This window comes from Podarcis raffonei, chromosome 10 (assembly GCF_027172205.1).
Source record: "Podarcis raffonei isolate rPodRaf1 chromosome 10, rPodRaf1.pri, whole genome shotgun sequence".
NCBI classification, from domain to species: domain Eukaryota; kingdom Metazoa; phylum Chordata; class Lepidosauria; order Squamata; family Lacertidae; genus Podarcis; species Podarcis raffonei.
In genome coordinates, this window is record NC_070611.1 from 70,244,404 (window position 1) to 70,272,080 (window position 27,677).

The 27,677-nt window shown below is 41.9% G+C and overlaps 1 protein-coding gene across 1 annotated transcript in view; it reads left to right on the forward strand.

The window, feature by feature from the left end:
- Nucleotides 1–27,677, forward strand: part of EXOC4 (exocyst complex component 4) — a 356,086-nt gene that overhangs the window by 21,014 nt on the left and 307,395 nt on the right. The window contains exons 2-4 of the mRNA XM_053405737.1: nucleotides 2,861–3,050; nucleotides 9,918–10,112; nucleotides 26,435–26,619. Of these exons, the coding sequence (XP_053261712.1) occupies nucleotides 2,861–3,050; nucleotides 9,918–10,112; nucleotides 26,435–26,619 (570 nt within the window). The remainder of the gene's footprint in view (nucleotides 1–2,860; nucleotides 3,051–9,917; nucleotides 10,113–26,434; nucleotides 26,620–27,677) is intronic.

The following is a 27,677-nucleotide window of genomic DNA, read 5'->3' on the forward strand; positions in this document are numbered from 1 at the left end:
AAGAGTCAGATGCCTGTTTGAAAGTGCCCTCCCTGTGTAAAAAAATGGGCACCTTGATGGCAGAAAGTGAGGAGGAATTAAAGAACCTTATAATGAGGGTGAAAGAGGAGAGCGCAAAATATGGTCTGAAGCTCAACATCGAAACAACTAAGATCATGGCCACTGGTCCCATCACCTCCTGGCAAACAGAAGGGGAAGAAATGGAGGCAGTGAGAGATTTTACTTCCTTGGGCTCCATGATCACTGCAGGTGGTGACAGCAGTCACGAAATTAAAAGACACCTGCTTCTTGGGAGAAAAGCAATGACAAACCTAGGCAGCATCTTAAAAAGCAGAGACATCACCTTGCCGACAAAGGTCCGTATAGTTCAAGCTATGGTTTTCCCAGTAGTGATGTATGGAAGTGAGAGCTGGACCATAAAGAAGGCTGATCGCCGAAGAATTGATGCTTTTGAATTATGGTCCTGGAGGAGACTCTTGAGCAGCCTTTCTCAACCTATGGGTCCCCAGATGTTGTTGGACTACAACTCCCATCATCCCTGAGCTCTGGCCTTGCTAGCTAGGGGTGATGGGAGTTGTAGTTCAACAACATCTGGGGACCCACAGGTTGAGAAAGGCTGCTCTTGAGAGTCCCATGGACTGCAAGAAGATCAAACCTATCCATTCTTAAGGACATTAGCCCTGAGTGCTCACTGGAAGGACAGATCCTGAAGTTGAGGCTCCAATACTTTGGCCACCTCATGAGAAGAGAAGACTCCCTGAAAAAGACCCTGATGTTGGGAAAGATTGTTGGCGCAAGGAGAAGGGGACGACAGAGGATGAGATGGTTGGACAGTGTTCTTGAAGCTACCAACATGAGTTTGACCAAACTGAGGGAGGCAGTGGAAGACAGGAATGCCTGGCGTGCTCTGGTCCAGGGGGTCACGAAGAGTCAGACACGACTAAATGACTAAACAACAACATCAACAGTAGCTAAACATTATTGACACTTGTTCCACAGCTTTTTTTACTTCCTATTTAAGTCTTGCTAAGACACAATAGATGATTATCCAGATGTGAGTCGTCCTTTCATTTGGTCAGCATTTAGAGGCATGAGTTAAGCAGTTATTTATATATGTTTCTTATATTCTTGGTATTTTTAATGTTCTAAGTTCTCTGATCAGTGCTTTCTTACGAATGTGATAGGTCCAAAGCCATCACTTTGGAAAAGAGGCTTGTGCACTTGAGTATTTCTGATTTGGGACTTATTATTAAGAAGGTCTTGCATTCTGCTCTCACTGTTCTTTCCAGTGTCTGTACTGAAAGCTTTTGGGCGCACTTGAGAAATAATTTCCTTTCTGTCTTCTCATCCATATAATTATTATAGGCCCATTTCCATTTATTCTTCTGCAGGTACTGTTACTTCCAGAAAAAGAGAGGACTTATTATTTGACTGTAATTCATTCTCACTTTCTCCTGTGCTTCTTCAGTGTGCCAGAGGTGAAATCTACACACATATAAAAAACGTGAAAATGCTTTTTAAAAAAACATTTTGAAAAAATACATTGAATTTGCCATAGCTCACTTTTGCCATCTAGTGTCACATTTGCATATTGTACTTTACAACACGTTTAAAATGTTTTATTTACAGCTGTATAGCTGAGGCCCTAGCCTTAGGTGGGCATAGTTTCAGTTGTTTCAACAAGTTCAAAATTGAAAGGCAAATTGTACAAGAGTGGAGAGCTATGTTGACCTTCAGTGATTTTCCTTTCAAACCACTTGACCTATTGCTCAAAACTATCTGAGCAGACCTTGAAAAGGAAATAGACAAACACTTTTGCTTCCACACATGGGCTATTGGCAAGTCAGAAAGGTGAGAGCCAGGACTGTTCTGACATTCTATTAAAAAATAGTGGGAGAAAATTCTAGCTGTTTGAAATAGCTGAGACCTGCTGCCACTGCTAGTTCCAAAAGTTCAGGATCATAGTGAACTTTGGGGAGGGGAAAAATCATTACAGAGGTTTTGAAATAATGAGATTCAATTTGAAAAAAACAACAACCAGTGCAAGAGTCACTTAGGCACTTTGTATGTTGTTACATACAGTCAGTACCATGTAGGCAGCAAAAGCCCTCTGCTGTCTAGTCTTGTGACAAAATAAATATGCTGCCTATGTTCATTTTTTCTACTCAGAAACTATGTTTGTTTTGAAAGTTCATGCCTAATAATTAAGCTGATAGGGACAGTCTTTAATGGTTTGAAACTAACCAGTATGGTAGCAATGAGACTGCTAGGGAGGAGCAGGCATGTGTGGGCTCTTAGCATTTGCAATATATTTCCGCATGACAAGAGAACGCCTGTATCTGTGAAGGCCCCTAAAATTGTCTCATCAGCCCCACTTGCTCCAAAGTCTTTCTGCATGCTTGAATATAGGGTACAGATTCAGGCTTTCCTTTGTTCTCCCCTTTGTTTCCCCAGGATCTGATTATCTGTTGTACAATATGAACTCTTTGCTGGATATTGAGCCTTCCATTTCACATAATAGGGCTAATAAAACCCTGAAATCATGAGACGGAGTAGGATAAGAATGAATACATAAATTATAATAAGATGCACACAGGTGATGATGGTGGGAGGTCTTTTCAGATCCGATGAGTGCTGACCTCATTAGTCCTTTCGTACAATAGCTAATGAGGATTTTAAAGGACCTCTGGCTTATGCAGTGTGTGATGCTAGTGACAGGTCGTCTGCGTGCAGGTCTGTGATCTGAAAATAATATTCAGTGAATTATAAGGAACAATAAAGTAGTGGCAGCTTTCCAGGATGGAGGCCTTCTGTGCTGTGAAGCCATTTCTTCAATTGCTTTTTTTCTTCTTTTTTTTAGGACTCTGTCCACCAGTGATGATGTTGAGGACAGGGAAAATGAGAAGGGTCGCCTGGAAGAAGCATACGAGAAGTGTGATCATGATTTGGATGAGCTGATTGTTCAGCACTACACTGAGCTTACTACTGCCATCCGCACCTACCAGAGCATCACGGAGCGCATCACCAACTCGCGCAACAAGATCAAGCAGGTGAAGGGCTGTGCAGTGCAAAAGAGAAAATGCTTCATTTCTGCCAATATGCATTTGGTTTTTCCCACACAGTGCAAGCCTGGATTTAATTTACTTACTTATTTACCTGCTGTTCTGTTTTTACAAGTAACCAGAGTTATATGCACTACACAAATCATGAAGCACTCCATTAATCATAGTGAAATCAACACAATTCCCTATTCAGTTCAGGAGTGAGTCCCAATGCTTTGGTCTGCTTGCTTAAATAGGCTTGTAAAGCCCTAGAGATTCACCCACCCAGACTGACCAGGCCTACCTTCCTGGGTCTGATATTGTAAGTTGTCAGGTGCTGGAAAGTTTAAACCATGGGTAAACAGAAGAAGAATTGAGGGCATGCTTGTAAATGTACTCCTGATTCTTCCTTTACATCCCTGGCTTGTGTTTTTATATTGTAAACAGCCCTGTGATCTTCAAATGAAAAGTGATATATAAATTTAATTAACAGCAGCAACAGCACATTTCCTTTGCAGCCATGGCTTGAACTCATAAGAAACTGCATCTGCAAAGGAAGACTAGCAAGCACACTTAAAAGTAGTCTCCCAATTCTTTTGGTAATGTCATGGTGAATCAGGTGATTGACATGTAGGCAGCTCTGCCCACTTGTCAAGGGAGCCAACAGGAAGAAGCTCAGGATCTGGCCTGCTAGACGGATTCTGTTATCCAGCACTGCAATAAAGCATCAGGAGCTTCTGAACATTGCTTCATGTGGCAAACTGCTGCTTATCTAGGACTAACTGTGCCCAGGCTGGACATCGGCTCTTCCTGGGTGGAAAGGAGTATAAGACTGGTTATTGTCTCAGTGGTGCTTTGCTTGAGTGAGGAGATCTTGTGTTTTGATCTTGTTCTTTGTTCCTCATCCCTTGCCTGTTCTACTGGTTCTGCTCTCTGTTCTTGATCTCGACTCTTGGCTTTTGTGGGTGTGGGCTGGTGGTGGAGGAGAAGCCAGAGAGCAGGAATTTCTTCCACCCACACAAGGAACGTTTTTGTCGCAATGTGAAATTTTACACTCAGAAAACCAACCTAAACACAAAACTCAGCTCTAGAGTCAGTAGCAGGTCCAGTCCTTGAATAAAAACCCCAACAACAGCCTTCAGAGAGCAGAAAAGGCTTCTTGAACTTTTTTTTTTTACTTGGCAGCAGAAACTATTTAGGGCCAACTTTCCCAGGGAGTGAATTCTACAAAGTAGGTGCTATGATAGGGAAGGCCCTTCTCCTCACCATTGCAAATATTATTTGTGCGCAGAGCCTCTCCAGTGGATAATCACTGAACAAGGAATTTGAACTTCTGCTTTTCTTGCTAGCTGCTTGAAATACTTTGATCGTGTCTGAAGAAATTTTAGCTTGGTTATTGTTTCATAATTCATTTGAATTTAAAGGTTAAGAATTATACTGAAAACATCAACATGGAACCGATCTGCATATCACAGGCATGTGTAAAAACCGGCAGCGTTTTCTAAAATAGTACTTCCTATAGACCAGTGAGCGGTGCTTACGTTGGCTTAAGAGTTGTCAGGTGGGCTGTGGCTACTCAGTATTGTGGGAAAGAGTCCACACATATGTTGGAAGTTGCCCATTTCATTATTACCTTTTGTGTCCTGGGTTGAGCTTTGGGATTCATAAGATGGAAGGAACCATACCTTGGTGTGCAAGAACATGTCTTGCATCTTTAAACTTTTGGTTTTATTGCCTAACATTAATTTTAAAGGAGCAGAGTTAGCCTTGTTTGGGAAATATCTCTCATTGAGCTCATTGTCTAGTATCACCTTAGAGACTAACTAAATTTGTTCTTGGTATAAGCTTTCGTGTGCATGCACACTTCTTCAGATAGACTTCAGATACACTTGTGTGAGTGTGTGTTTAAGGTAAAAAAGGTAAAGGACCCCTGGACAGTTAAGTCCAGTCAAAGGCGACTATGGGATTGTGGCGCTCATCTCACTTTCAGGCCAAAGGAGCCAGCGTTTGTCCAAAGACAGCTTTCCAGCTCATGTGGCCAGCATGACTAAACCGCTTCTGGCACAACGGAACACCGTGACAGAAACCAGAGCGCACAGAAACGCTGTTTATCTTCCCGCCGCAGTGGGAAGTTGATATGCATGTTTACCCAAATAGTTCAGGAGGCCTGACTTTTCAGCTCAGGCACATTATCATCCAGCTCTTTAAAAACATGGTGGTGGCTTCTAGAATTGTAGAATTACTTCTTCAGCCTCAATAGGGCTTGTGAATAAAAATGTGACACAACCTTGCTAAATAGTGATGGCAGTATTTCTCCAGTCCTTCCTGGAAGCTTAGGGTGTCTGCATTTACATATATGTGCATCGGTTTCTATGAACAAGGAATAGGATTGTGAGATTCTGCATCTGCTTGTGATTCCTACCGAAAACCAATAAACATTGCAGAAAGCAGATGGATGGGTATATACAGGTGTGCAGAATGGAGTGAACCCTGTCTGGAGGCATAGGCATGCATGGTGGAGTACCTGGGTAGGTAAAGGCTGGGCTGAGCATATAGTGCATAGAATGGAATGTCCTGCTTCCCAGGCAGAGTGGAGGGCTCCTTTCAAACTGGCAGTCTGTGAAGAGAAGGGCATCACTCCTCTGGAGACTGTGAATGGCAACCCTTTTGAACTTTCAAATTCATTTAGTATTTTCAAAGAGGAGTCAGGCTAGCCTGATCCCTTCCAAGGGTGGGAGTTCATTTCAGGGATTTATGTACAAAGCTCAGCTCTCTGTGAAGGCAGAGATCAATTACACGAAATTTGAAATAAACCATAGTCCCGGCTTACTCAATACAATTAAGCTCTGCACAGGTCAAAACCAAATGTATAGGCGTAGTGACCTTGAGATACCACCTTAAAATAACCACAGAGGATGAAGGACCTTTTGGTATTTACTGTTCCTGATTAGATTCAGTCAACATGTATTGAAGGAGCTTTCCTTTAACCTCTTGGGAAGTGACAGTCAGCATACTAGGTCTGATTTCTTTTCCTCCCTCCTTTTTCTTCCTGATTGCCCTGTTAAATTAGCAGTCTTACCGTTTTTGTGTCCCCTGTCTTGCCCTCACAGCTATAAGGTGACAGATTTTATAGACCTGGAGAGACTTCTTCCATCATAATATATACTTGATTCAGACTTTTTTTGTCTGCCTTTGTCCTTGGAGCGATTGGTTTGGGATTGAAAACAACTCTAATACAGCTTTTTCTTTCCTTTTGAATTTTTTTAGAATTGTACACTGCTTTATCACCCAAAGGTCATTGAGGCTTATTAATCTTTTCTTACATTATTAATTTGCTCATCAGCCTTGAGAGGTAGGTTAGTAGTTGTGTGTATGAGAGAGAGTTTCGAACCATGTCTCTAAGAGCTAACGGTTAATGTTTTGTTCAAAGCATTCTCTAGTCTAGCGTCTAAGTTTTAGAACCAGGGTGGGGGGAAGTGATCTGTGAACTGGTTAAATTCAGTGCTTTTTTTCTGAGGGGACGCAGGTGTACACATATCCCTAAACATTTTGTGAATTTAAGTTTGGCATCATTGAGGGACAGTATTTCAATATGAGTAAGAAAACATTTTTTTCAAAGCACTGGTTAAATAGTTCAAAATATTGTCGTACTTTGCAATTATTATAACACCTGGCTTTCTTTTGAACAGAACTCAACATTTTTTGCTTAGGGACATGATCCCTCAGATCACCAAAGGCAACATCTGAGAAAACTTGTGTTCCTATTCAGAATTTTCTCTTACTAGCAACAAGGATGCAAATAGCACAACACTCAGTGGAGTCTGGGCTACTGGGGCATAGCTCTCTCAAGAAGAATGTCAAGCAATTTAAAAGAAAACATTTTCTCCAAAATCTCACAGCCACAAACTCTTTCCTACTCCACACACGTTTTAATACTACATTTAACTCAGAGAAGCTCTGCAGACATTTTTGTCAACCTACTGGTCTGCACCACTTATACAGTCCTAATCCGAAAGTATAACTGTGAGAAAGAGGTCCTTCCCTGGTCAGAAAAAATGATGTGGAATTTGAGTGTTGGGATAGCTAGCTTTCCAGCCCTTGTTGTGAGGGTTCGCTCTCCCTCCTGTTGTTATGAGGGCAATTTCAGCCTCTGTAGGGCTAAGTAGGGCTGCTTGAAGAGCAGTCCTCCCTGCCTTCTGAGCGTGCTTTCCTTGAAGACCATACCTCCAAACATATCAAAGCACATTCTTTGTAGCTAGCCAGAAGAAGGATGTGATTGCTATTTTAAGCAGCTTGTTTTTGATTAATATTTGTTAAGAGAACAATGGTGGCTGCTTTTCATAGTCCACTTGATATCCCTTCACAGTTCCTAGTCCACTTCTTCCACACTTAACAAAATGTTGGCCCCCACTGCTTTAAGCTTTCTTTCCATAAATGAAGCCACAGTTTGTACACCACTCAAAACATTCATTGCAGTTGTGGAATTGGCACCTGAGTCTTGATTGGCATCGGCTAAGGTGCAAAACTTTGAAGCCAGCTTAGAAGAGAACTTCCTGAGCAGCTCTAAGGTTGATCTCTGGACCTATTTTCCCATTATGCGTTAGTATTGTGTGGGCATTTGGGTTTAGCATTCTGTTACGTGTATGGGGCTTGTATGATTGGTGCTATAGTGGCATCCAGGGGTAGGGAACCCGTGGTCCTCTGGATGTTGCTGGATTACAACACCCATCACCCCTGACCATTGGCCATGTTAGGAGGTGTTGGTGGAAGTTGGAATCCAACAACATCTAGTGGGAGATTACTCACCCTTGCTGTAAAATCCAGTAGCTAGAATCCAAATAACTACTTCAGGAATGTTGAGTGGGATATGTGACTCCCAGTCCCAAGTCTGCTTTAGATAGCAGAGTCCTCTGGCTAACAATGATCTGGCTTTGCATGTTCCTTCAGTGTTAAAAGCAGCTGGCCATGTGGGATGGTTCACCTCTTGTGAGTATAAAACTAGTACTGTAGAGTAGTTCTCTGGAAGTAGTGTAGTTCTCTGGATCCTGGCCAATGCAAGGAAAAGCTCTGAACTTTTGTTTTTATTGTTGGCCTTTCCCACTGAAAGCAAGCTACATTTTGCAGGCTTTCGTAGCAGCAGCAGTGTGGAGGTGTACGAGATCAGATTCCCTTAAAACACATTTTTGTGCATCGACATGTCTCCATATTTGTGCTTCAACCTGTTTCATTTCCCGCCTACTGATAACAACCCCACTCGGGAGGTGTTGCTTGCTTGTCAGCCACCTGTTAAAGAGGGGGAAATCTGCATTCTATGCAAGACCAGAAGGGGGAGAACTGAAGTTTCTGAGTTAGAAGGAATTGGACATAATCCAACAAAAGTTAGGGAAATCAATTCCATTGCTTTCAGCTGGGCTTAGTACTAATTCTTACTTAGCTATGTACATTGTGTTGCTGCTACTTAATTAATTTTTAAGAACTCTGCTTCTGTTCTTAAGCAGCACATACACAACCAACCATCTTTGCTGTTCACTGCTGTTTGTAAGAAAAAGTTTTTGTACCATGTTGGGGATCTACCAATGTATAGCTGCTGCTTCCAGAAGTCAGTTGACTGTATCTGTGTTTGGAGAGCAGGAATTTGCAGAGAGATGTCTGGTGTTTATGTGTGTTTTAAATCCTTCCAATGAAAATTTGCTAAAGCATAAGTAAGAATGTATCATAAATCTTTCTGTGTAGACTGGCTTTAGGGAGAAGGGTTGAGAGATCTGCATCTAAGGTTGAGAGTTTTAACATAATGTTTTTTTTAACAGTTTCATTCAGGTTTTTGTAATTCAATTATGACCAGAAGCTTGCAGCCTCAGGCTATAAATTGATGTGTAGTTCATCACTTCTGCATCTCTACTCTTTTCTTATTTTGTTTTCTTTCTCTCCTTCTTCGAAACCTTCCTCTGACCTCATTTTAGAAAGTAATTTTGTTTTTCGAAATGGAAGCCATCTCTATTTTTCTGAAGAACTATCTAGCTACATTCCTACCCATCATTTCTTAAAACTTCCTTGGTCCTTGGTCTGCTGCCATCTCAGGTCACTCTGAGCTTCTGTTTTCCTAGACTCCCACTGCTTCAACTCCCCATTTCATCTGGACTTTGCCTGTTTTGCCTGTCTAGGACTGGAGGCACTTGGGCAATGATAACCAAAGGCTGCCCCGTCTCTCTGACGTAAGGGCAACTAAGCCAACCATTGGTTTCACCTTTCTCACCTAATCCATAATCGCTGGCAGTTTTTAATCCGTTGCTACCTACCCTGAACATTCTTGGAATGGCAGGCTATAGATTTGAAAAAAGTATTGTGTGTGTTTCCCTGTTAGTCTAGGTTGCAGCATATCGTGGTCTGGAGTGTGGAGGCTGATACGTAGATAATTCTAATTTGTAGTGGCAAGTCAACCTTGATGGCCTTCATATACTTTACATGTGGGGCCTGAAAAATCATGTTGTAATGTGGAGTGCTCACGGCTAGCTTGAACTCTTTCCAGGATATTCCATTTCATTCACCCTCCCTCTTGGTTTTCTGTAGTGTGGACCACAACTCAGTATTCCATGACCAATGGGCATGCTTAGTTACAGGGATGTTTTGGAGGGTCTCCCCCCTGCTTGAGAGCCCCCCAATGCCTTTTTGTACCTTTGCAAACTTTGGTCTCCCCCCAAGCCTGCTCATACCTCCCTCTTGTGCACATGGTGGTTCCTTTAGGGCTATATAAGGACTGGACCATAGAACCAAAATCTCTATTAATGTATATGTTAGTACTATGATTTGACATGGGCAGGCTTGCTCTAACCAGAAGTCTGTTGATTCACTTGAGCTGCTGTGGTGTCTTTTTTCCAGGTCAAGGAGAATTTGCTTTCCTGCAAGATGCTTCTGCACTGCAAGCGGGATGAGCTGCGCAAGTTGTGGATTGAAGGCATTGAGCACAAGCACGTCTTGAATTTGCTGGATGAGATTGAGAACATCAAGCAAGTGCCCCAGAAGCTGCAGCAGTGCATGGCTAGCAAGCACTACCTCACGGCCACGGATATGCTGGTAAGAGGTGATAGCTGGTTCTTGACAGACAGCTGTCCGATAAGTGTCTGCTAGATTTGCTATCTGGGTCTGAGTAATTAGATCTGCCATTTACTCACCTACTGTATTGTTCTCTCTGCCTGTCTCATTTGCCCTCTTCTGTCACTCACTCCTTTTTTTATCTTCAGTCTATTAACCTCTTTGGTTGCTTTGAAAACTCTGCTGACTTTGACCCTGTGTCCTTAACCTTGATTCATGCCTTCTCAGCCCTTGGCTGCTGTTTCTGCTTTAAAAATTTCTATCTCACTTGTGTCCATATTCCAGGTGTCACTCTAATAGACTATTACAGACTTTCCCATTTTGTTACCTCTCACTTTGCCATAATTGTAATTTCAGAATGACTCCTCTTCTGCAATGATCACATCTGCATTGTCCCTGCATTGTCCCTCCTGTTGCTTTCCTTGTTTGTTCCAAGATCCTCATTTGAACAGTATTTGCCTTTAACTCAGGATATATTTAGGCAACAGGCTTTCTGTAATTATGTTCCCTCAGTGATATCCTTAATGAGTATGGAAGAAGTCTAGTGTTATTGTAGAAAACTAGATTGTTGTGGTTGATCAGAAATCTCGTGCTTTCCATGGGCCATTGAGGAGTAAACCTTTTATTGATGATCCAGTTCCTCCGTGCTGCAGGTATCCTTGTGAAAAGGGGAAAAGTAGTAATTTGAGTGCACAAATTTTTGCTCCCCTCTTTACTCAATTTGCCCCTCTGTGTTCACATCTCCTGTTTTCTCCTGGCATGATGCTCCCTTCCTCTGCTAAATTAACTTGCCCTGTCCTCCTAATTTTGTTTTCAAAGCATTCGAAAGAATATGATGCTCAAAGAATTAAACCTCTGCTTATCCCATATGTGTCAGTGCCTTATTAAAGATCATCTATCACTGCTGTTATGTGAATTTAAGTTGCACATGTCTGTTCAAAATTATTGCTGAAGAACTCCCAGCTTCCTGATAGAGAGCAGCAATAGCACGGTCAGCTTTTGACATATTGGAAAGCATCAGATAAATTATTTAATTTTGGGTTCTCCTTAAAAAACAGTTTTGAGGGTCATTCCAGCCATTTCATTTTGGAAATACTTTAAAAAATGTGCAGCTAATAATGCAATATGTGACTGCAACTGACACAGATTTGGAGACATTTGATCATAGTACACTGACCAGTGAACAGTGACTGGCTGAAGTCTTTGTTGAGGGTACCCTTGATGGCAAACCTGTGTAATATGTTAGATGGCCCTGAGGTGTTACTTGTGACCAGTCAACAATTGACATCTTCGGTTTACTCCTTATTAAATAACACTTTTAATTTCCAAAGTTCCTTTCCAAATGTTGCTGTTTCCCTTCAACTATGAAGCTATTAAGATGTTGTGTTGCATCTCACAGTGAGACTGCTTAGGTGGAATGCAGATCTTCCACGTTCAAGTCCTGGTCTTAGTCCACAGCCATTAACTATTATGCATTTCGTAGCTATATATCGCCTTACCGGACATGTGCCCACTTGTTCTGCATAATTGGCACTGCTACATGTGCCACATAATAACAGCATTTGTAAGAACTCAATTGTTTAGTTACACTTTGGAACTCCCTGCCTATTCAGATCAAGCAGGCGTATTCACTGTACTCTTTTTGGCACCTGCTAAAAAACATTGATTAGACAAGCCTACCCAGATGCTTAGAAAGTTGAGGTAGTTTTTAGTATGTTAACTTTTGTATGTTTTAAAGTACAGTTGTGATTCCTCCCCCTCAAGTTTATTGTTTTATCTTTTGGTAAACTCCTTCAAGGATTTTTATAATCAGGTGGTGAATAAATTTTATGAAATTAAAAAAATAAATAGTTCAGTCAGTAGAGCATAAGGCTCTTAATCTCAGGGTCGTGGATTCAAATTCCACGTGGGGCAAAAGATAACTGAATTGCAGGGGGTTGGACTAGATGGCCCTTGTGGTCCCTTCCAATTCCACAATTCTATGATTCTATGAAAAGTGAGGCAGACTTCAGACTAGTTTATCTCTTGGTGCTATAGTGGACTGACTTCTCTGATTTGTGGAAATGCTCTTGCTCTCTACTGACTCAGCAGTGTAGGCTTACAACCCCTTTTTTCTGATAGCACAGATAATTTTTGCTGCATCAGTGTGTTAAATGCCTCTAGAGTGGAGCTCCTTGGCGTCAGCCTTCTTTAGCCTACCTCTGTCTCTACATTAGAAAGATGTGGTAATTGTGCTCTAGCTGTTGGGTAGTTCCATTCTCTTTCATTGTATGATCTGAGTGGTGTATAAAATAATTATTAAACTGTCAGGGATGCATAATGTTTCTTGTCCTTCGTCCTCAAGGTAAACAGCTGTTGGCTTATCAAAAGCCTAAAATGATCCAACAAAGACACTGATATCTCATGTGTTGAAATGGGAGAGCTGATAAATATTGTTGCCTGTAGCTCTGTGATATGTGCAGTCTAAATTAGACCTTTGCAGTCATTGTGTGGGCTTGATGCAAGCGCATTAATGGCATAATTTCTGGTTGCTGCATCACATTTCTGCAGTCTGTTCTTTGTATTCCACTCACATTAATTGAAGTAATTTTGCCACTGAAGCGTGTTTCCAACCTCTGCATTTAAATTGAAATTTTAATTCCCTTATTGTTTGGCAAAGACGTCTGAAGATGGCTTGTTACAGGTTTCATTATCACTCAAAACACTCCAGCTGGTTCTAATGTACAATGATTAATTCTGGAAAGACTTATTAATGTAAGAAAGGCAACCTTTTCCCAGAAGCAGGAGCATAGCAGCAAAGGTATTTTGGTGACTGCTGGTGTTTATATGAAGCTAGATGAAGAAAAATATGCGTTTGCTGCTGGCTTGTGACGCCAGCTTCAAACTTATTGGGGTGATCTTTGCAGATTATCTGGGTACAGTTCTATACATTTATAAATGAATGGACCCAGCAAAAATAATTTTGGAATTTTGAATGTTCTGTAGTTAGGCTGGAAAATAAATCCTGAAAAGACAAACTTGCTAACTATGAAACGTCATGTTTATGCTGGCATGCGGGGACAGGGACTCCATCTTTTATTAAGTCAGGTTCCTGGTGAGTTGCATGTGAATGGGGAGGCTGGAATTAGCTAGACCAGCCTATTCCCACCTCCTTACTTATTTTGTGTGCCCTACTCTCTGTTTGCACCCAATGTTCATGTGTGAGTGTGCATTCTTCTGCATATTGCTTGCATGAATCATCTTGGGCTGTTGTTTCTATAACAACTTATCCATAGTGCATTTCCTCCCTGTAACACCCTGTGGCCTAGGATGCATTGACAGGGGCCTGTCGCATTCCAGGGATTGTGTTGGGCTTTTTGTGCTGTATTTTGCCGCAGGGAAGCAAGAACAAAAAAGAATACTTGCTCAGGGCATGACTCTCAGCGGACTTGGAAGAGAAGAAAACATAAAGGCAGCTGGGGGTGGAGGAGAGGGATTACTGAGTAGGAAGTAGTGCTTCTGAAATGGGTTTGGGAGCTCTAGGGGAATAACAGATGGAATATGAATCAACAGTGTGATGCTTTGGATGAAAACCCAATCTTTTTTCCAGTTGCATCAATAGGAGTGATTTGTTTCCAAGCCAGTTTCTCACCCAACATCTTCAATCCGTAGTCAGTATGCATAATGAAGTACAGTGGTACCTCGGGTTGAGAACTTAATTCGTTCTGGAGGTCTGTTCTTAACCTGAAACTGTTCTTAACCTGAGATACCACTTTAGCTAATGGGGCCTCCCACTGCCGCCACACAATTTCTGTTCTCATCCTGAAGCAAAGTTCTTAAGCCGAGGTACTATTTCTGGGTTAGCGGAGTCTGTAACCTGAAGCGTCTGTAACCTGAGGTACCAATGTACAGCAAGGGTAGTAAACGTAGTGCCCTCCAGATGTTGTTGGACTCCAATTCCCAGCAGCCCCAGCAGCATGACCAATGGTAAGGATTTGTAGTCCCAACAATATCCAGAGAGCACCATGTTTGCTCCCCCAGATATACAGGGAAATGTGTCATGCTCGTGCATATGCCCTGCCCATTGTGTGCATAGCAATGTATTTCTCTGTATGCATACCAATGTGCATAATCTATATTTTGCAAAATTGGGGAGGGGGATAGATAGCATGGTTGTATGATGTGTTAAACACAAATGTTATCCTGTAGCACCATGTATATAAAGTCTCCATAACTGGGTGGATCAGAGTAGGGACATAGAATCATAGAATCTAGAATCATAGAATCATAGACATCTAGGTGAGCTGGCTCCAGAACTTAGGAGGCTTTCATACTACTCCCTTCAATCTGGATATTTTCTTTGAAATCCTGTTTTGTGCAGCATAGTTGGAGAATGATAATTACTGATCTGAAAGGATTCCAAGAGCAGCCAAGGTGATTAAAGGGTCTGAATCTTGTGTGGAGTTGCTAATGTAATCCGGGCTATGACTATATATAAAAATAAAATATTTGGTGCTACATTTGCCCCAGAGAAGCTAGATTTGATGAACTGTAAAAACTAAGCAAGCCATCACATATTTTTCATAATTCTGCTGCTTTCGTTGAAGAGGGGCAAATAATCACTGCTGCATTTGGTTTCTGAATGATTCTGGCTGGTTCCTCAGCCTTCCTGTGTTGACTGTCATTGTTGTGGCTTTTTTGCATCTGTACAAACAGCACATAGCCCTTTATTTCTGCATCTGAAGGTGAATAATAGCATTCAGAGTTCCCCCCTGAGTTAGATGTTTGCTTCTTGGACCAAAGCCTGCATTGCTGCCACCTTCTGTTCTGTTCTCAGAACTGAACAGGTGGAGCCATCAGTTTTCTATTGCGTTCGATTGGAATGTGTTCAGCCAAAGATAATTTGTTCAGAACGGGAACCTTGTTTGCAGTCAAATTAGCTCATTTCCTATTGTTGTGCTGACACGGCAGGCCCTGAAGCATGGCAGATTTTCCCACTGCACCTTTTTGTTGCTATATCTGAACCTTGGCTTCAGAGCCTACCTTATTAAGCTGCGAGATATTTCTACCAGTTTGGGTCAAGCAGAGTCTATTTGCTCGGTGCTGTGAAAAAGAAATTGGAAAGCGGCTGGATTGTCCAGGAGCTTTCATCCATTCTTAATGGCAAAAGATTGGTTGTTTGGGCCTGGTGGGGTCAGAGACAAATGTGTTCAGGCAGTTCAGGTTCAGGAGCAGTCAGAGGAAAGTCAGTCCAGAATCAGTTGACATGATCTAAGATGGCCTGGTGGTCAGGTTCTGGTGCAGTCAGACAAGAGGGCAAGTCAACACAGAAGAGCTGCTCTGACAGTTGAGCCAAGCCTAATACTTTCTTTAGATAAGACTAGTGGGGCCCCTATTGGTTCCTCAAGTCACCTGGGTTTGCTGGGAGGGAAGCCTCCCTTGCTGCCACTGTTAGAAGGATGCCGTGGAGCAGTAAGGCTCAGGCCAGCCATTCCTTCCCTCCATGAGCTGTGAATTGTCTCTTGACACTGAAGTGGGGAATGGGTGCTAGGCCCCTCCCTTGTTGAATGTGTTGGTTGTTCTGGCCATAGTGATTGGAGCGGGATGATAGTACCTTGTTACCCTCAAGGGCCCTTATTGGCTGCCGTGGGCACACACATGTGGGGAGACAAGGTGTATATTCACTGCTCCTCTCCCTGGTGCATAGAGACCCCCATCTGGTCTGTACTCCCCTCCTGTTTTCTGACTGCTGGTTTTCTCCAGCATCTCCTACTCCCACCAACTTCCAACGATAGCCCTCTCCTCACATTCCAGCATCTTAAAAAGCAGAGACATCACCTTGCCAACAAAGGTCCGTATAGTTAAAGCCATGGTTTTCCCAGTAGTGATGTATGGAAGTGAGAGCTGGACCATAAAGAAGGCTGATCGCCAAAGAATTGATGCTTTTGAATTCTGGTGCTGGAGGAGACTCTTGAGAGTCCCATGGACTGCAAGAAGATCAAACGCATCCATTCTGAAGGAAATCAGCCCTGAGTGCTCACTGGAAGGACAGATCCTGAAGCTGAGGCTCCAATACTTTGGCCACCTCATGAGAAGAGAAGACTCCCTGGAAAAGACCCTGATGTTGGGAAAGATGGAGGGCACAAGGAGAAGGGGACGACAGAGGACGAGATGGTTGGACAGTGTTCTCGAAGCTACCAGCATGAGTTTGACCAAACTGCGGGAGGCAGTGGAAGACAGGAGTGCCTGGCATGCTCTGGTCCATGGGGTCACAAAGAGTCGGACACGACTAAACGACTAAACAACACATTCGAAACCTCCCAATGACGAGGTGCAACATGAGATGAACCCTGTTTAACTAAGCAATCAGCACAGTTTCTTATTGTGTGCTGCTGTGTGCTTAAATATATAGGACATAGCCACTGCCACCTCCCACCTTCCTGCAATGAAAATAATATGAAAGTGGCATTTCCTTTAGCTGTTTGAAAAGAGATTGTAACGGATCTTAACAAGCACAGTGTGAGAGATATATGTAGTTGAAATAATAACCTGGGAGTGGACCTTTAACTCCTCTGCCTCTGCTGCTCTTTTAATGCAAGCGCCTCTTTACATAGGTTTCCTCAGTTTTCCCCATATGCTGAATGGGGATAGTTCTTAATGAGACACTCTAAATGTTCAAATAACGAACAGCAAGCAACACTTTATGAGCATGTATATCTTTAAAGTGCTCAGCATTATACTCAGCCAGATTTTTCATTATTGCTTCTAATCCCATTTTCTGATCCTGTTCAAGTTTTGTTTTGTTAATTTCATCATCGAGATGTAAAGATATTTTGAAAGCAGGAGCGCACAAGCAGAGAGAGGATTTCTTTCCCTTTGTAACATCTTATCGCCTTTTCTTCCTTTAATATACTTATCAATAACTTCATCTCTTTCCTTTTAATCTTGTAAATTCCATTATCTGAGGCATTTTGTTGCATTAAACCATTAGTGCCTCCCATTGCCTCATTTGCATTGACACGTGCTTGACCTCGGCCCCTCTCCTCTTTTCGTTAATGCATCAACAAGCACTGATATCTCTCTGGAGCATTATCATTTGGCTGTTAGCTCAACTAATAACAACCATTCATTTAAGCTGATGGAGGTTTATTAAATAAAAATGGGCGGTAATGAAGCTGGTGGAGGAGCAATAGCTAGCATCCTCATTTTTTATGGTGAGGGCATTCAGTCTCTCCATAAAGTGTGCTGGGTTTGGTGGAGGTGTCTTGGCGTTCAAAGGCAGGTGTTATTGGGGTCTGGGACAAGATCAAGATTAATTAACTTGTCACAGAACTACTCCCCCCAGCAGCAATCTTGCATCTAGTTCTTCCTGTGAGGTTTTATAAGGAAAACAGGTGTCAGTACTCTGTTTCCTGCTCACCTACCCTCCAGCAGAAGCCACCATGGAGAGAGGGGCAGAAAACAAAGTTGTGATGTTACGCTCCTTTTACCACATGTGGTGGGAGTGTAGAAAAGTGAAAGAATACTGGGAAAAAATATACATTGAACTTAAGAAGATTTTGAAATATACGTTTACGAAAAAACCAGAAATCTTTCTGTTAGGGATGTTAGGGAATGAGATAAAAAAGAAGGATTGCAAATTTGTGTACTACGCAGTTACAGCAGCAAGGGTAATACTAGCCCAGAAATGGAAACAGCAGGAAATACCAACGGTGGACGAGTGGAGAACAAAGTTATTAGACTACGTGGAGTTGGATAAATTGACAGGAAAGATTAGATATTTAAGAGACCAAAAGTTCATCAAGGATTGGGGAAAATATGTAGATTACCTGGAACATACAAGCGAGGGACAAACAACGTTAATGGGATTTAAAGAAGCATTGTGAAAGACTAAGAGTTATTGGCTAAAGGGAATAGAAGAGAGAGAGATATATAATGTCAATACAAGCTAGGAAATGCGTAATTCTAATTATTACCACGAATGATTTACGGATAAGCTGAAGGAAGTCTTAAAAGAGACGATAATGTAAGATCGTTGATGTGAAATATTTAATGTGTGTTTTTTTCTTTCTTTTTTTCTTTTCTTTTATTCTGTGTTATTTTTCTCATTTGAAGCAAATTAATAAAAATTATATTCAAAAAAAAAACAAAAACAAAGTTGTGGTGTTACGACCCTGGGGCCAGGCTTCCTTTCTTCAAGGGTTGAAGCTAGACATATGAAGTGGGAGAAGGAATTTCTTCCAGGGCAGCCACAGGAATACATAACCAACCAGAAGAGGAGTCCATGGTGTTAGTATCTCTCTAGCTTGAGGACTTTGCATTACTCTCCTCTGACTCAGAGGTCTCCACCCCAGAAGTTCTAGTGGAATCATCATCTCCCTTGCTCTGCAGCTGACAACTGCTAAAGTGGCCTGGGTCCCTTTAAATGAAGAGGCTGGTCATACCGAAGGCAGAACTTTGGATATAGCAAAAGCCCCTCTCTCGTCACACCATGCCACAGACCTAGAATGGTGCTTTGGGGGGGGGGGCTTGCTCTGGCATAGCACAGCCGGGGTGCTCCTGATTCAGGTGGAGATCCGCTGGATCCTAAACTTCATCTCAGGGGATCTTACCTTAGGATTGTGCCGCAGGTATTCTTCAGACCAATATGAAAAAACGTTGTGCAATGTTTTCTAAATGTGGATCGTTCAGAAGCTAGCTTCCTTTGGCTGTTTTTGTATTCCAGATGCTGGAGAGGATTGGCTATCATAGCACTGAAGCTTTCCTAACAGACTGGATGGTTCATCACTGCTGATGTCTTGCATTTTAGTTGAGCTGGAAGATGTCAGATTGCTAGCCAGCATCATCCATAAGAATTTTTTTTAATGAAAAGCCACCTTCTGCCACAGGGACTTCTGAGAGATTTTATTATGAGGTTAATTTGTTAAGGCTTCTGTTATGAGACATCTTCACATTTGTAACTACTTCAATTTCTCCTAGAGTGCAGCCGAAAAAGAACATTTTCTAGAACTCTGATATTATTTTGATTGCTTCTCAAGCTCTGATTTATGGGCTTATAATTTAGTCCCTAGTAAACTAATGAAACTGTTAGAAAGGAACAGGAAATGCTCATGATCTTGGGGATAATCGAGCAACAAAGTACAAAATTCTGCCAGAGAAACTAGATTGCATTTCTAAATGTAAAGTTGCACAGTTTTTATAACCCCCAGAGGGACCAGGAGAAACAGTAAGGGTTGGATTAAAAACATGTATAGAATCGCAGTTGGAAGGAGGATTCTGTGGGTCATCTATTCCAGCCCCCTGCCATAAAACAGGGTCACCCCACCCCAATGCACTGCAGATAGTTTCTTGGGAAAACGCCTGGTTTTAATCTCTTCTTACAGTAAGGAATAATTTATCATTAGATGAGCAAATATTCCATTACCTCATCACCCTAATGAGGCATTATGTTTTCTTCCAGTGCTGATCTACTCTTATGGTAATGAAGAAATTCCTAAAGTTTAGCACATTTCCAGATGTATATTTTTGTGTGCGGTGACTTTTCGGTCTATTCTTCCTTCCCGCTTTCCCCCTCTCAACTTCATGCTATAGTTACAAAATTCCCTTATGTCTGCTCTTCTCTGCGTAAACCATTCTCACTGTTGGTGCATTCCCACCGCATTCCTGTCCCATTGCCTTGCATGCTCACTTGTTAAGCTTCTGCACAGTTCACGAAAATGGTATGACACACGAGCAATTAAGCCAATGGCTAGGATAATCTTACTTCAATTTGGAAAAGCCAGAGCTCTTATAGTCAACTGCTGAAGTCTGTGTTTACTTCATTTCTACAACCTCTTAAGATGAGTTTATTATTTATGAATGTTCTATATGTACTAAGAGCATATACCCTGTTGCCACTTCTCAGTATGCTGATGGTCTCCTGAGCAGCAACTAGTTTTGCAGGGGAACTACTTCAAAGAGGGTGTGGAAGGGACCTGTGAGCACAGCCACAATGTTTTCATCCACAATTTATTCTGCACAATTTATTCTACTCCTTCTGCTTCTATGTTGGCAACTTGGGGAAGACAGCTGTATTTGATCCTAAGAACTCCAATGGCTGATCCATAATGTATTATGCCCATGCAAGCAAACATAATGATAAAGTAATATTTTTGCTAGAGCTGCATTGGCTCAGTCAAATCGCAGTTTTAGGTCTGGCCTGCTGCCAAAAGTGATGAGGATCTTGTTAGTTCTTCCTAACCTTCATGAATGTTTCAACTGACGTGTTCTGGAGCAAAGTAGTATTACTTGTTCAGTAGCGTGTGTTACTTTGATATCTCTCAGTAAAAGTACTTGCCCTGTGGGATGCACTTGTGGCATTGGGATTATTCACTTCGAAAACACTGGAAAAAATAATGACCTTGACTCCATTTAATATTACTATATTGTACCCAAAACAAAGACTCCTTTGTTGAATTGTGGAAGGTAGTTTTTGCTAAGTTCTGCATATCTGTAAGGTCATTTTAACATTGACTCTTGCCATGGTTCTGGATTTTCAGGAGAGGAGGATTGTTAGGAAGACTGTCTTCCTTTCGATTTCGAGCTGTGGGAAATATTCTACCCCACCTTCTCTTTCTTCGGGAGCAGGGATATATGACATCTCTGAAGCGGTTCAGCAGAAACAGTAATCTGAATGTGGTCTGTAAGGTTGTTAGTACCTGTCAGTTGGGAAGTGGAAATCTTAGCAGTCTTCTGTCTTAACTGCACTACTTTTTCCACTTCACAGAAAAACCCACCCTCTATTTTCTACTTAATATAGAATCTTATCCAAGCTTGTTCATTGGATCTTCAAAGTAAAAGTGATTTCTTGTTGACCAACTGTAGCAATGTGGTGGTTAGTACCTTTCAAAATAATTGGATTGTGTTTGTTTTTCTGTTGCCTAAGCAACAGTTTCTACTGCACTTAAGGGTTTTTTTTTCTTTACTGGACCTTTTGTGCCTACCCACCGGCTCCCGCTCCCTTCTATCCATCCTGGTTTCTGCACCATTCCATTTGCTTATCTCCCATATCCAACTGATCTCTTGATGCACTCTGGGTTTTTTTTAAAATAAAGATATTTATTAAGTTTCCAATTTTATACAAACAAAAAGAAAAAAGCAAAAAAAACCCACATACAGTTCTCAATACTTAATTTTCTATGACATATTTCCCTGACCTCCTCATACCTCCCCTTCTTGTATTCCAATTCAAATTATTTACTCAGCAAATCCTTATCTCAAAACATTGCAGCTGGAAACCCCTTAATTTCAATCCAACATCATTCAACATTCTTTAATTTTACAATATTTCTGTAAATAGTCCTTAAATTTCTTCCAGTCTTCTTCCGCCGACTCTTCTCCCTGGTCACGGATTCTGCCAGTCATTTCTGCCAATCCCATACAGTCGATCATCTTCATCTGCCATTCTTCCAGATGGGTAAATCTTGCGTCTTCCAATACTTTGCAATAAGTATTCTTGCTGCTGTTGTAGCATACATAAAAAGCGTTCTGTCCTTCTTTGGCACCAATTGGCCGACCATGCCCAAGAGAAAGGCCTCTGGTTTCTTCTTGATGTACTCTGAATACTGTTCATATATTTTTCCTTGGATTCTCTGCACCTTGCCTTCATGGCAAATGATGGCCTTCCCCAACCCAGTGCCCTCCAAATGTTTTGGGCTACAACCCCCAAAAGCCCAGTTGTAGTCCCAAACAACTGAAGGGCACCAGGCTGGGGAAGGCGAATGCCAATCTTTCCTGTTGACATTGTGCCCTTGGTTTTTAGTATATGCAGCAGCAGCAGCAGCAGCACACATGCTCTTGTTGCTAATCCTTATACTTCCTTCCAGGACTGAAAGTGTCTTATCTTGAGATTGGGAAGGCGAAGTTCAAGAAATGGAAACTCAGCATTCTGTAGACTTCTAACTCAGTGACTAGTTAAGCAAAATGTCCAGACATTCAGTGAAACAGCTGGGCTACTGCCAAACAGAAGCATTCCCTTGACAGCTGATGCATGGCTTCACTGCTCCGGAACAGCCTGTGTCTCAACTAATTCACAGGATGAATAGAACAATTTGGTACTCTGGGTACAAGAATGGGGTATCCTGAGAGCAATCTTGATGGAATTTGGCCAATGTGTCTCCATGTTTGCACAGCAGATTACTCTCAGCCAACTGGCTCTTAACACTTGCCATTCTGTGCGAAGGGGGAAATGCTTGTGTCCAGGACATTATTCTTTGGTCAAGAATCTGCTGCATTTGTTATCCCTACACCATTACAAGTGGGCATGTAACTGAATACATATGCCAAATGATTTTGCACTGGGGAGAGGCAATTAAAGTGTATGCACTGACAGTAATGGAAGATTATGCTCCATTCTGCTATCAGAGCCACTCTTGATTGCCCAAAGGTCAGTTCTGATAGAAGCTCCTATAATGCTAATTCCTGGTGCCCATCTGTGAACTTTGAAGTGCTATTCTAATATGGACACCTGCTGAGAAGGGTAAACGAGATGAGCATGTGAATCCTTTGTCTAAGTTCTCAGGATAGGATAAATATCCAGATAAAATCTTTCAAGATATTTAGGAACAACTTCACATGGCCGCAGACCAGTTGGATATGTTGCACTGGACTTTGGGGGAATCAGTACCCAAAGTGGCATGTTGAGCTGATTTTTTAATTTTGATAAACCCATAAATAAACACAAGTACCCATGCCTTCATCATGTGATAATTGGGAAGAACAGGGTTACGAGGCCATTTTATACCTTATGACATTTGTGGAAATGTTGAGTGGAGGTATTATAGCAGCTCCAAAACAGCTATATTTAAAAGTGGATCTAAATTATTCCACTTCAGTGTGATGATCTGAGTTCCCGAAGTGGGCTTGGCTTCCTTTTCTGGCTATCCATGTTTTCTCAAGAGAATTGTTTTGCTTTAAACATAAGTGTCTTGGTAATGGGCAGTAATGAAGAATGAAATATGTGGCTGGGGGAAGAAAGGATGTTTAAATGGTGTTTGCTGAAGTGTAGCTTTGATTCTTAAGAAGCCTTCTAAGCCTGTGTAACATTGCACCTTGACTGTTTACCTCGAGAATTCAATCACTTTAAAAGCGGCATTTCCAAGGCCATAACTCCCCAGCATGTGTCTCAACAAATATGAAGTGTCACATAGGCAATTTTTTAGAAAAAAGATGGCTGCGTTTTTCACCAAAGGGAGAAAATTAAAGCTCCATTGGCGTCTCCCCCACCCTATTTTAATACTACAGTAAATGATTGACACTTCTGTTTGCTTTTTATCAAGGCTTGCCTGAGAGCTTTATGTTGATATAATAGTTTAGTCTTTGTGTATCGTCATTCTTTTCAAAACAGGAAAAGCAAGTGAAAAATGGGGTGCTGGTATTAAATAGCACTTTTGAGGGAGACCACAAGAGCCTCACCTGCCTTTTAAACTCTGATTTTCCATATTCTTTTTGATCCTCCAAATCAGGGCCACTAAGAAAGAGTTCAGGCACTATAGTAACCCATTCCCAGCCAGAATGTCCAAGGAGGCCATCCTGACTGGGGAAGCTTTGCATTGGTAAGGCAAAGGTAAAGGGACCGCTGACCATTAGGTCCAGTCGTGGCGGGCTCTGGGGTTGCGGCGCTCACCTCACTTTATTGGCCAAGGGAGCAGGCGTACAGCTTCCGGGTCATGTGGCCAGCATGACTAAGCTGCTTCTGGCAAACCAGAGCAGCGCACGGAAACGCCGTTTACCTTCCCGCCGGAGTGGTACCTATTTATCTACTTGCACTTTGACATGCTTTTGAACTGCTAGGTTGGCAGGAGCAGGGACCGAGTGACGGGAGCTCACCCCGCAGCAGGGATTCGAACCACCGACCTTCTGATTGGCAAGTCCTAGGCTCTGTGGTTTATCCCACAGCGCCACCCGCGTCCTTCATTTGCATTGGTATCTGTGGCCAAACAGAAGGCTGGACTTAATGTCATTGGAACCCTTAGTAAGGCCTTGTAGATCAGACTTCATAGGATGAAAGAGCCTCTGGCATCTTTGAACTCCTTGATGATGCTACAGTTAATTAGTTTGAATAGGACTTGAATCAGAATCTGTGTTACAATAATGAATTGTCTCTGAGCATGTGCGGATGCTCATATTTCCTTTCCAAATGAGTAATCACAGCCAGCCCCAACACCTCTGAAATTATTATTTTTTTAATAATAATATTTATTAAAGTTTTAAAAATACAACAAAGAAGAAAAAGAAAAAACAACAACAAAAATATCAAGAGAAACAGAGACAATCAAACAACAGAAAAGAAAATACACAAAAATACAATAAACCTTATTAACTTCATTTGCTTGTTTCTTTGACCTCCTCCCGCCTCCCTTTTTTGTATTCTGCTTCAATTAATTATTTCAGCAAATCCTTTCCATCTTTCCCCAATTTTTAACCATTAATTTATCTTAACATAATATAATTTTACTTTCCCTCATTTTCTTCAACAATCTATTTAACTTAAGTCCTTTATGATATTTATACAAAAGTCACATAGTTTCTTTCCAGACTCCTTCTAAACTTCCTCAATTTTGCTATATTTTTGTAAATAAACTTTAAATTTTTTGTCAAGAAGGTCACAGCTTAGAGGTAGACTTGACAGTTCTTTTAAAAACGAAGAAATGAGTCTCTAGACTACAGTCTATGTTTTGGTAAATGCTTCCAAATTCAGGTTTTGGTATCTGTCTCCATTATTGTCTTACCGTTGATGCTCAGTGAACTTAAAACCTGTGTGTCAAAACAAAGCTCATTTCTCATACTAACGATGCCTTGGATTTTTAAATGAAATATTGTTTAATTTGCTTCAAGCTATTTATGCTCTCTGCTTACCTCTTGCAGTTCTTAAGACATGAGCGCTGAATTCCTGCAAAACGCGATTTTCTTTTTTGTTGCCGGTCACCTTTGTTTTAATTGCTTCGTGATGAAGTATTTCCAGTGCTGCAGGGGAATCATGAACTGATAAAATTAAACAGAATTGCTGGAGCATTTATCAGTCATTGGTTTTTATTAAACCATGTCTCATAGAAGGGCACCTTAAACATTGTGTCAATCGTACAGTTGCAGTGTAATTGTAGTCACTGGTTTGGCCCTTCTCTGGGCTTGAGATTTCTGTTTACTTCCAAGGTGTGTGTAGAAATTCCTATAGATTGTAGTTGGTGAGCAAATCTCTTTTGCGTCTTGATGTCTTTGATTGCCATGCAGCAATGGCAAAAATAGGTCTAGGGCAGGAGTGGCTAACCTGTGACTCTACAGGTGCTCTTGGACTGCCGTTCCCATCAGTTGCAGCCAGCACAGCCAGGGGTCAGGATGATAAGAGTTGTGATTCATGAACATCTAGCAGGCCACATGTAGCTGCTCTTGGTGTAGAGGTTAAGAGCAAGCCTATACTGGGGGAGGGTCCTTTTGTCCCGGCAGGCTTGATCTTTACCTCCCCAACACAGGACCAACCATCTGTCAATCATCTGATATCATGATGATGTAAGATGAATGATAGGTGGGCCGTTATGCCTGTCTTTCAAAATTAACCTATGGGGATAGGGGGAGGGGTCTGCTTCACCAATGTATTCGTCTCTGCTTATCAGTCCTCTTTGCAGGGGTATGAGCAGGCCTTACCCCTCTGTCATGAGTCCTGTGGAGGTGTTGTGGAGAGGGTGCTTGGATATTGAGGAAGAGAGGATGGAGATTGGGAAGCTGGAGGTAGAAGACCCTGGGGAGGGTCCTAGTGGGCTGGGGGATAAGGATCTGGGATCCCAGGAAGAGACTGAGGTCTGAGTATAGTTTTGAGTTGGAGGAGGAGATTCAGGTTGAGTCCTGTTGCTTTGGCTGTGTGCCAGTTCTTGGTGGGGCAGGCTTAGTCACTGTAGAATTGCATCCATCAGTTGGTGTCACCCAGTGATGACAGTTGATAATTAGGTGGGAAAATGGCCTTATGGGCCATCTTGGACCACAAGATTGTATTGCAGGCTGGTGGTTCCCCAACCCTGTCTTACAATGACAAGCAAATAAATATATTGTCAAAGTGCACCTTTCCCATCAAACCTTGACTTAACTCATTGCCGCTTACTGAAATTAAGGCCAAGTATCTGTACTTGAACATCCATTTCTTGCTCCTTGGGACAGGGTCCTGCATTTTTGCTTGTTTCTCTTTAAAATATAATTATTAATGTTGGCATAATAATTTGACCAAAGGAGAAACTTGGAACACTGGGTACTGAGAATTCTGAGTAGTAGTTAAAATATATCATGGATTCTCTTCACAGGTTTCAGCAGTGGATTCCCTGGAGGGACCCCTCCTTCAGGTGGAGGGACTTAGCGATCTGAGACTGGAGCTTCACAGTAAGAAGATGAATATGCACTTGGTGCTAATAGATGAACTGCACCGTCATCTTTACATTAAATCCACCAATAGGGTTGGACAACGGAACAAAGAAAAATGGATAAAAAGGTTAGTCCGTTCTGATGCAGTAGAGAAGGCTTTGGTCTTGGATTTTGTTTGGAAAAGAGCTGTCTAGACTAAGTCAAACCTGAATAAATATTCAGTTGCTCAGAGAGAAACATGAGCTTGCTGCAGGTTTCAAGAGGCAATGTAGAAAAGCATTTTTATGGCTGGCCAAGTGCTCTAGGACCATTTTAAGCTGTAAGATATTTGAAGATGACTTAATACCAAACTGACACACTGGTCCATCTAGCCTTGTCCTGTCTATGAAAACCAGCAGAGGATTTCCAGGGTCTGGGGCAAACTTACTTTCTCATCCTTCTGTTTGAGATGTCAGGGATTGAAGCTGGGACCTTATGATTGACTGGTTATTTAATTTCTATACCTCTTAATATACTAAGAATATATCTAAGCGGTGTACACAAAACTGAAGAAACAACAGACAGCTTAAACAAAATATTACAAAAATACAGTTACATATAAAAAAATACACATTAATACAAAGTTACTAATATATGTATAAATCAACATCAATTCATTTTCCTCCTGACACACTCTCCCTCTCAGTCTCTGGGTTCTCACCCAGGGTCCATCAAACTCTTAGCTCACTCACAAAAGTCTCACAGTGAGAAGAGATCCTGGAAACAGTGTACATCACCCTAGTCTCTCACTCTAGACTTGCTTTTGATGGGCTGGCTGAAGGTGGATGGTACTGCCTCAGGCTCCCCACAGCTGTGTTCCATTCAGCTGCAGCCTCTGCTCACCCAGTTCCAGGTACAGCAGGTTTGCTGAGTTTCCCAGGGGGTCCAAAGGAAGGGAAGTGGGCCTCTCTCCACTCACAGCTCTTTCTCACCCTCTGTCCTCTCCTCCTCCAGTTGCCACTGAGCCTTTCTCTTTACTGTTTTTAGTATCTATCCTATGATTTTAAGAACATAAGACGAGCCTGTTGGATCAGCTGTCTAGTCCAGCATCCTGTTCTCACAGTGATCAGCCAGATGTCTGTGGGATGCCTGCAAACTGGTCATGAGCACAGTAGCTTTCTGCCAATCTGCAATTCCCAGCGACTG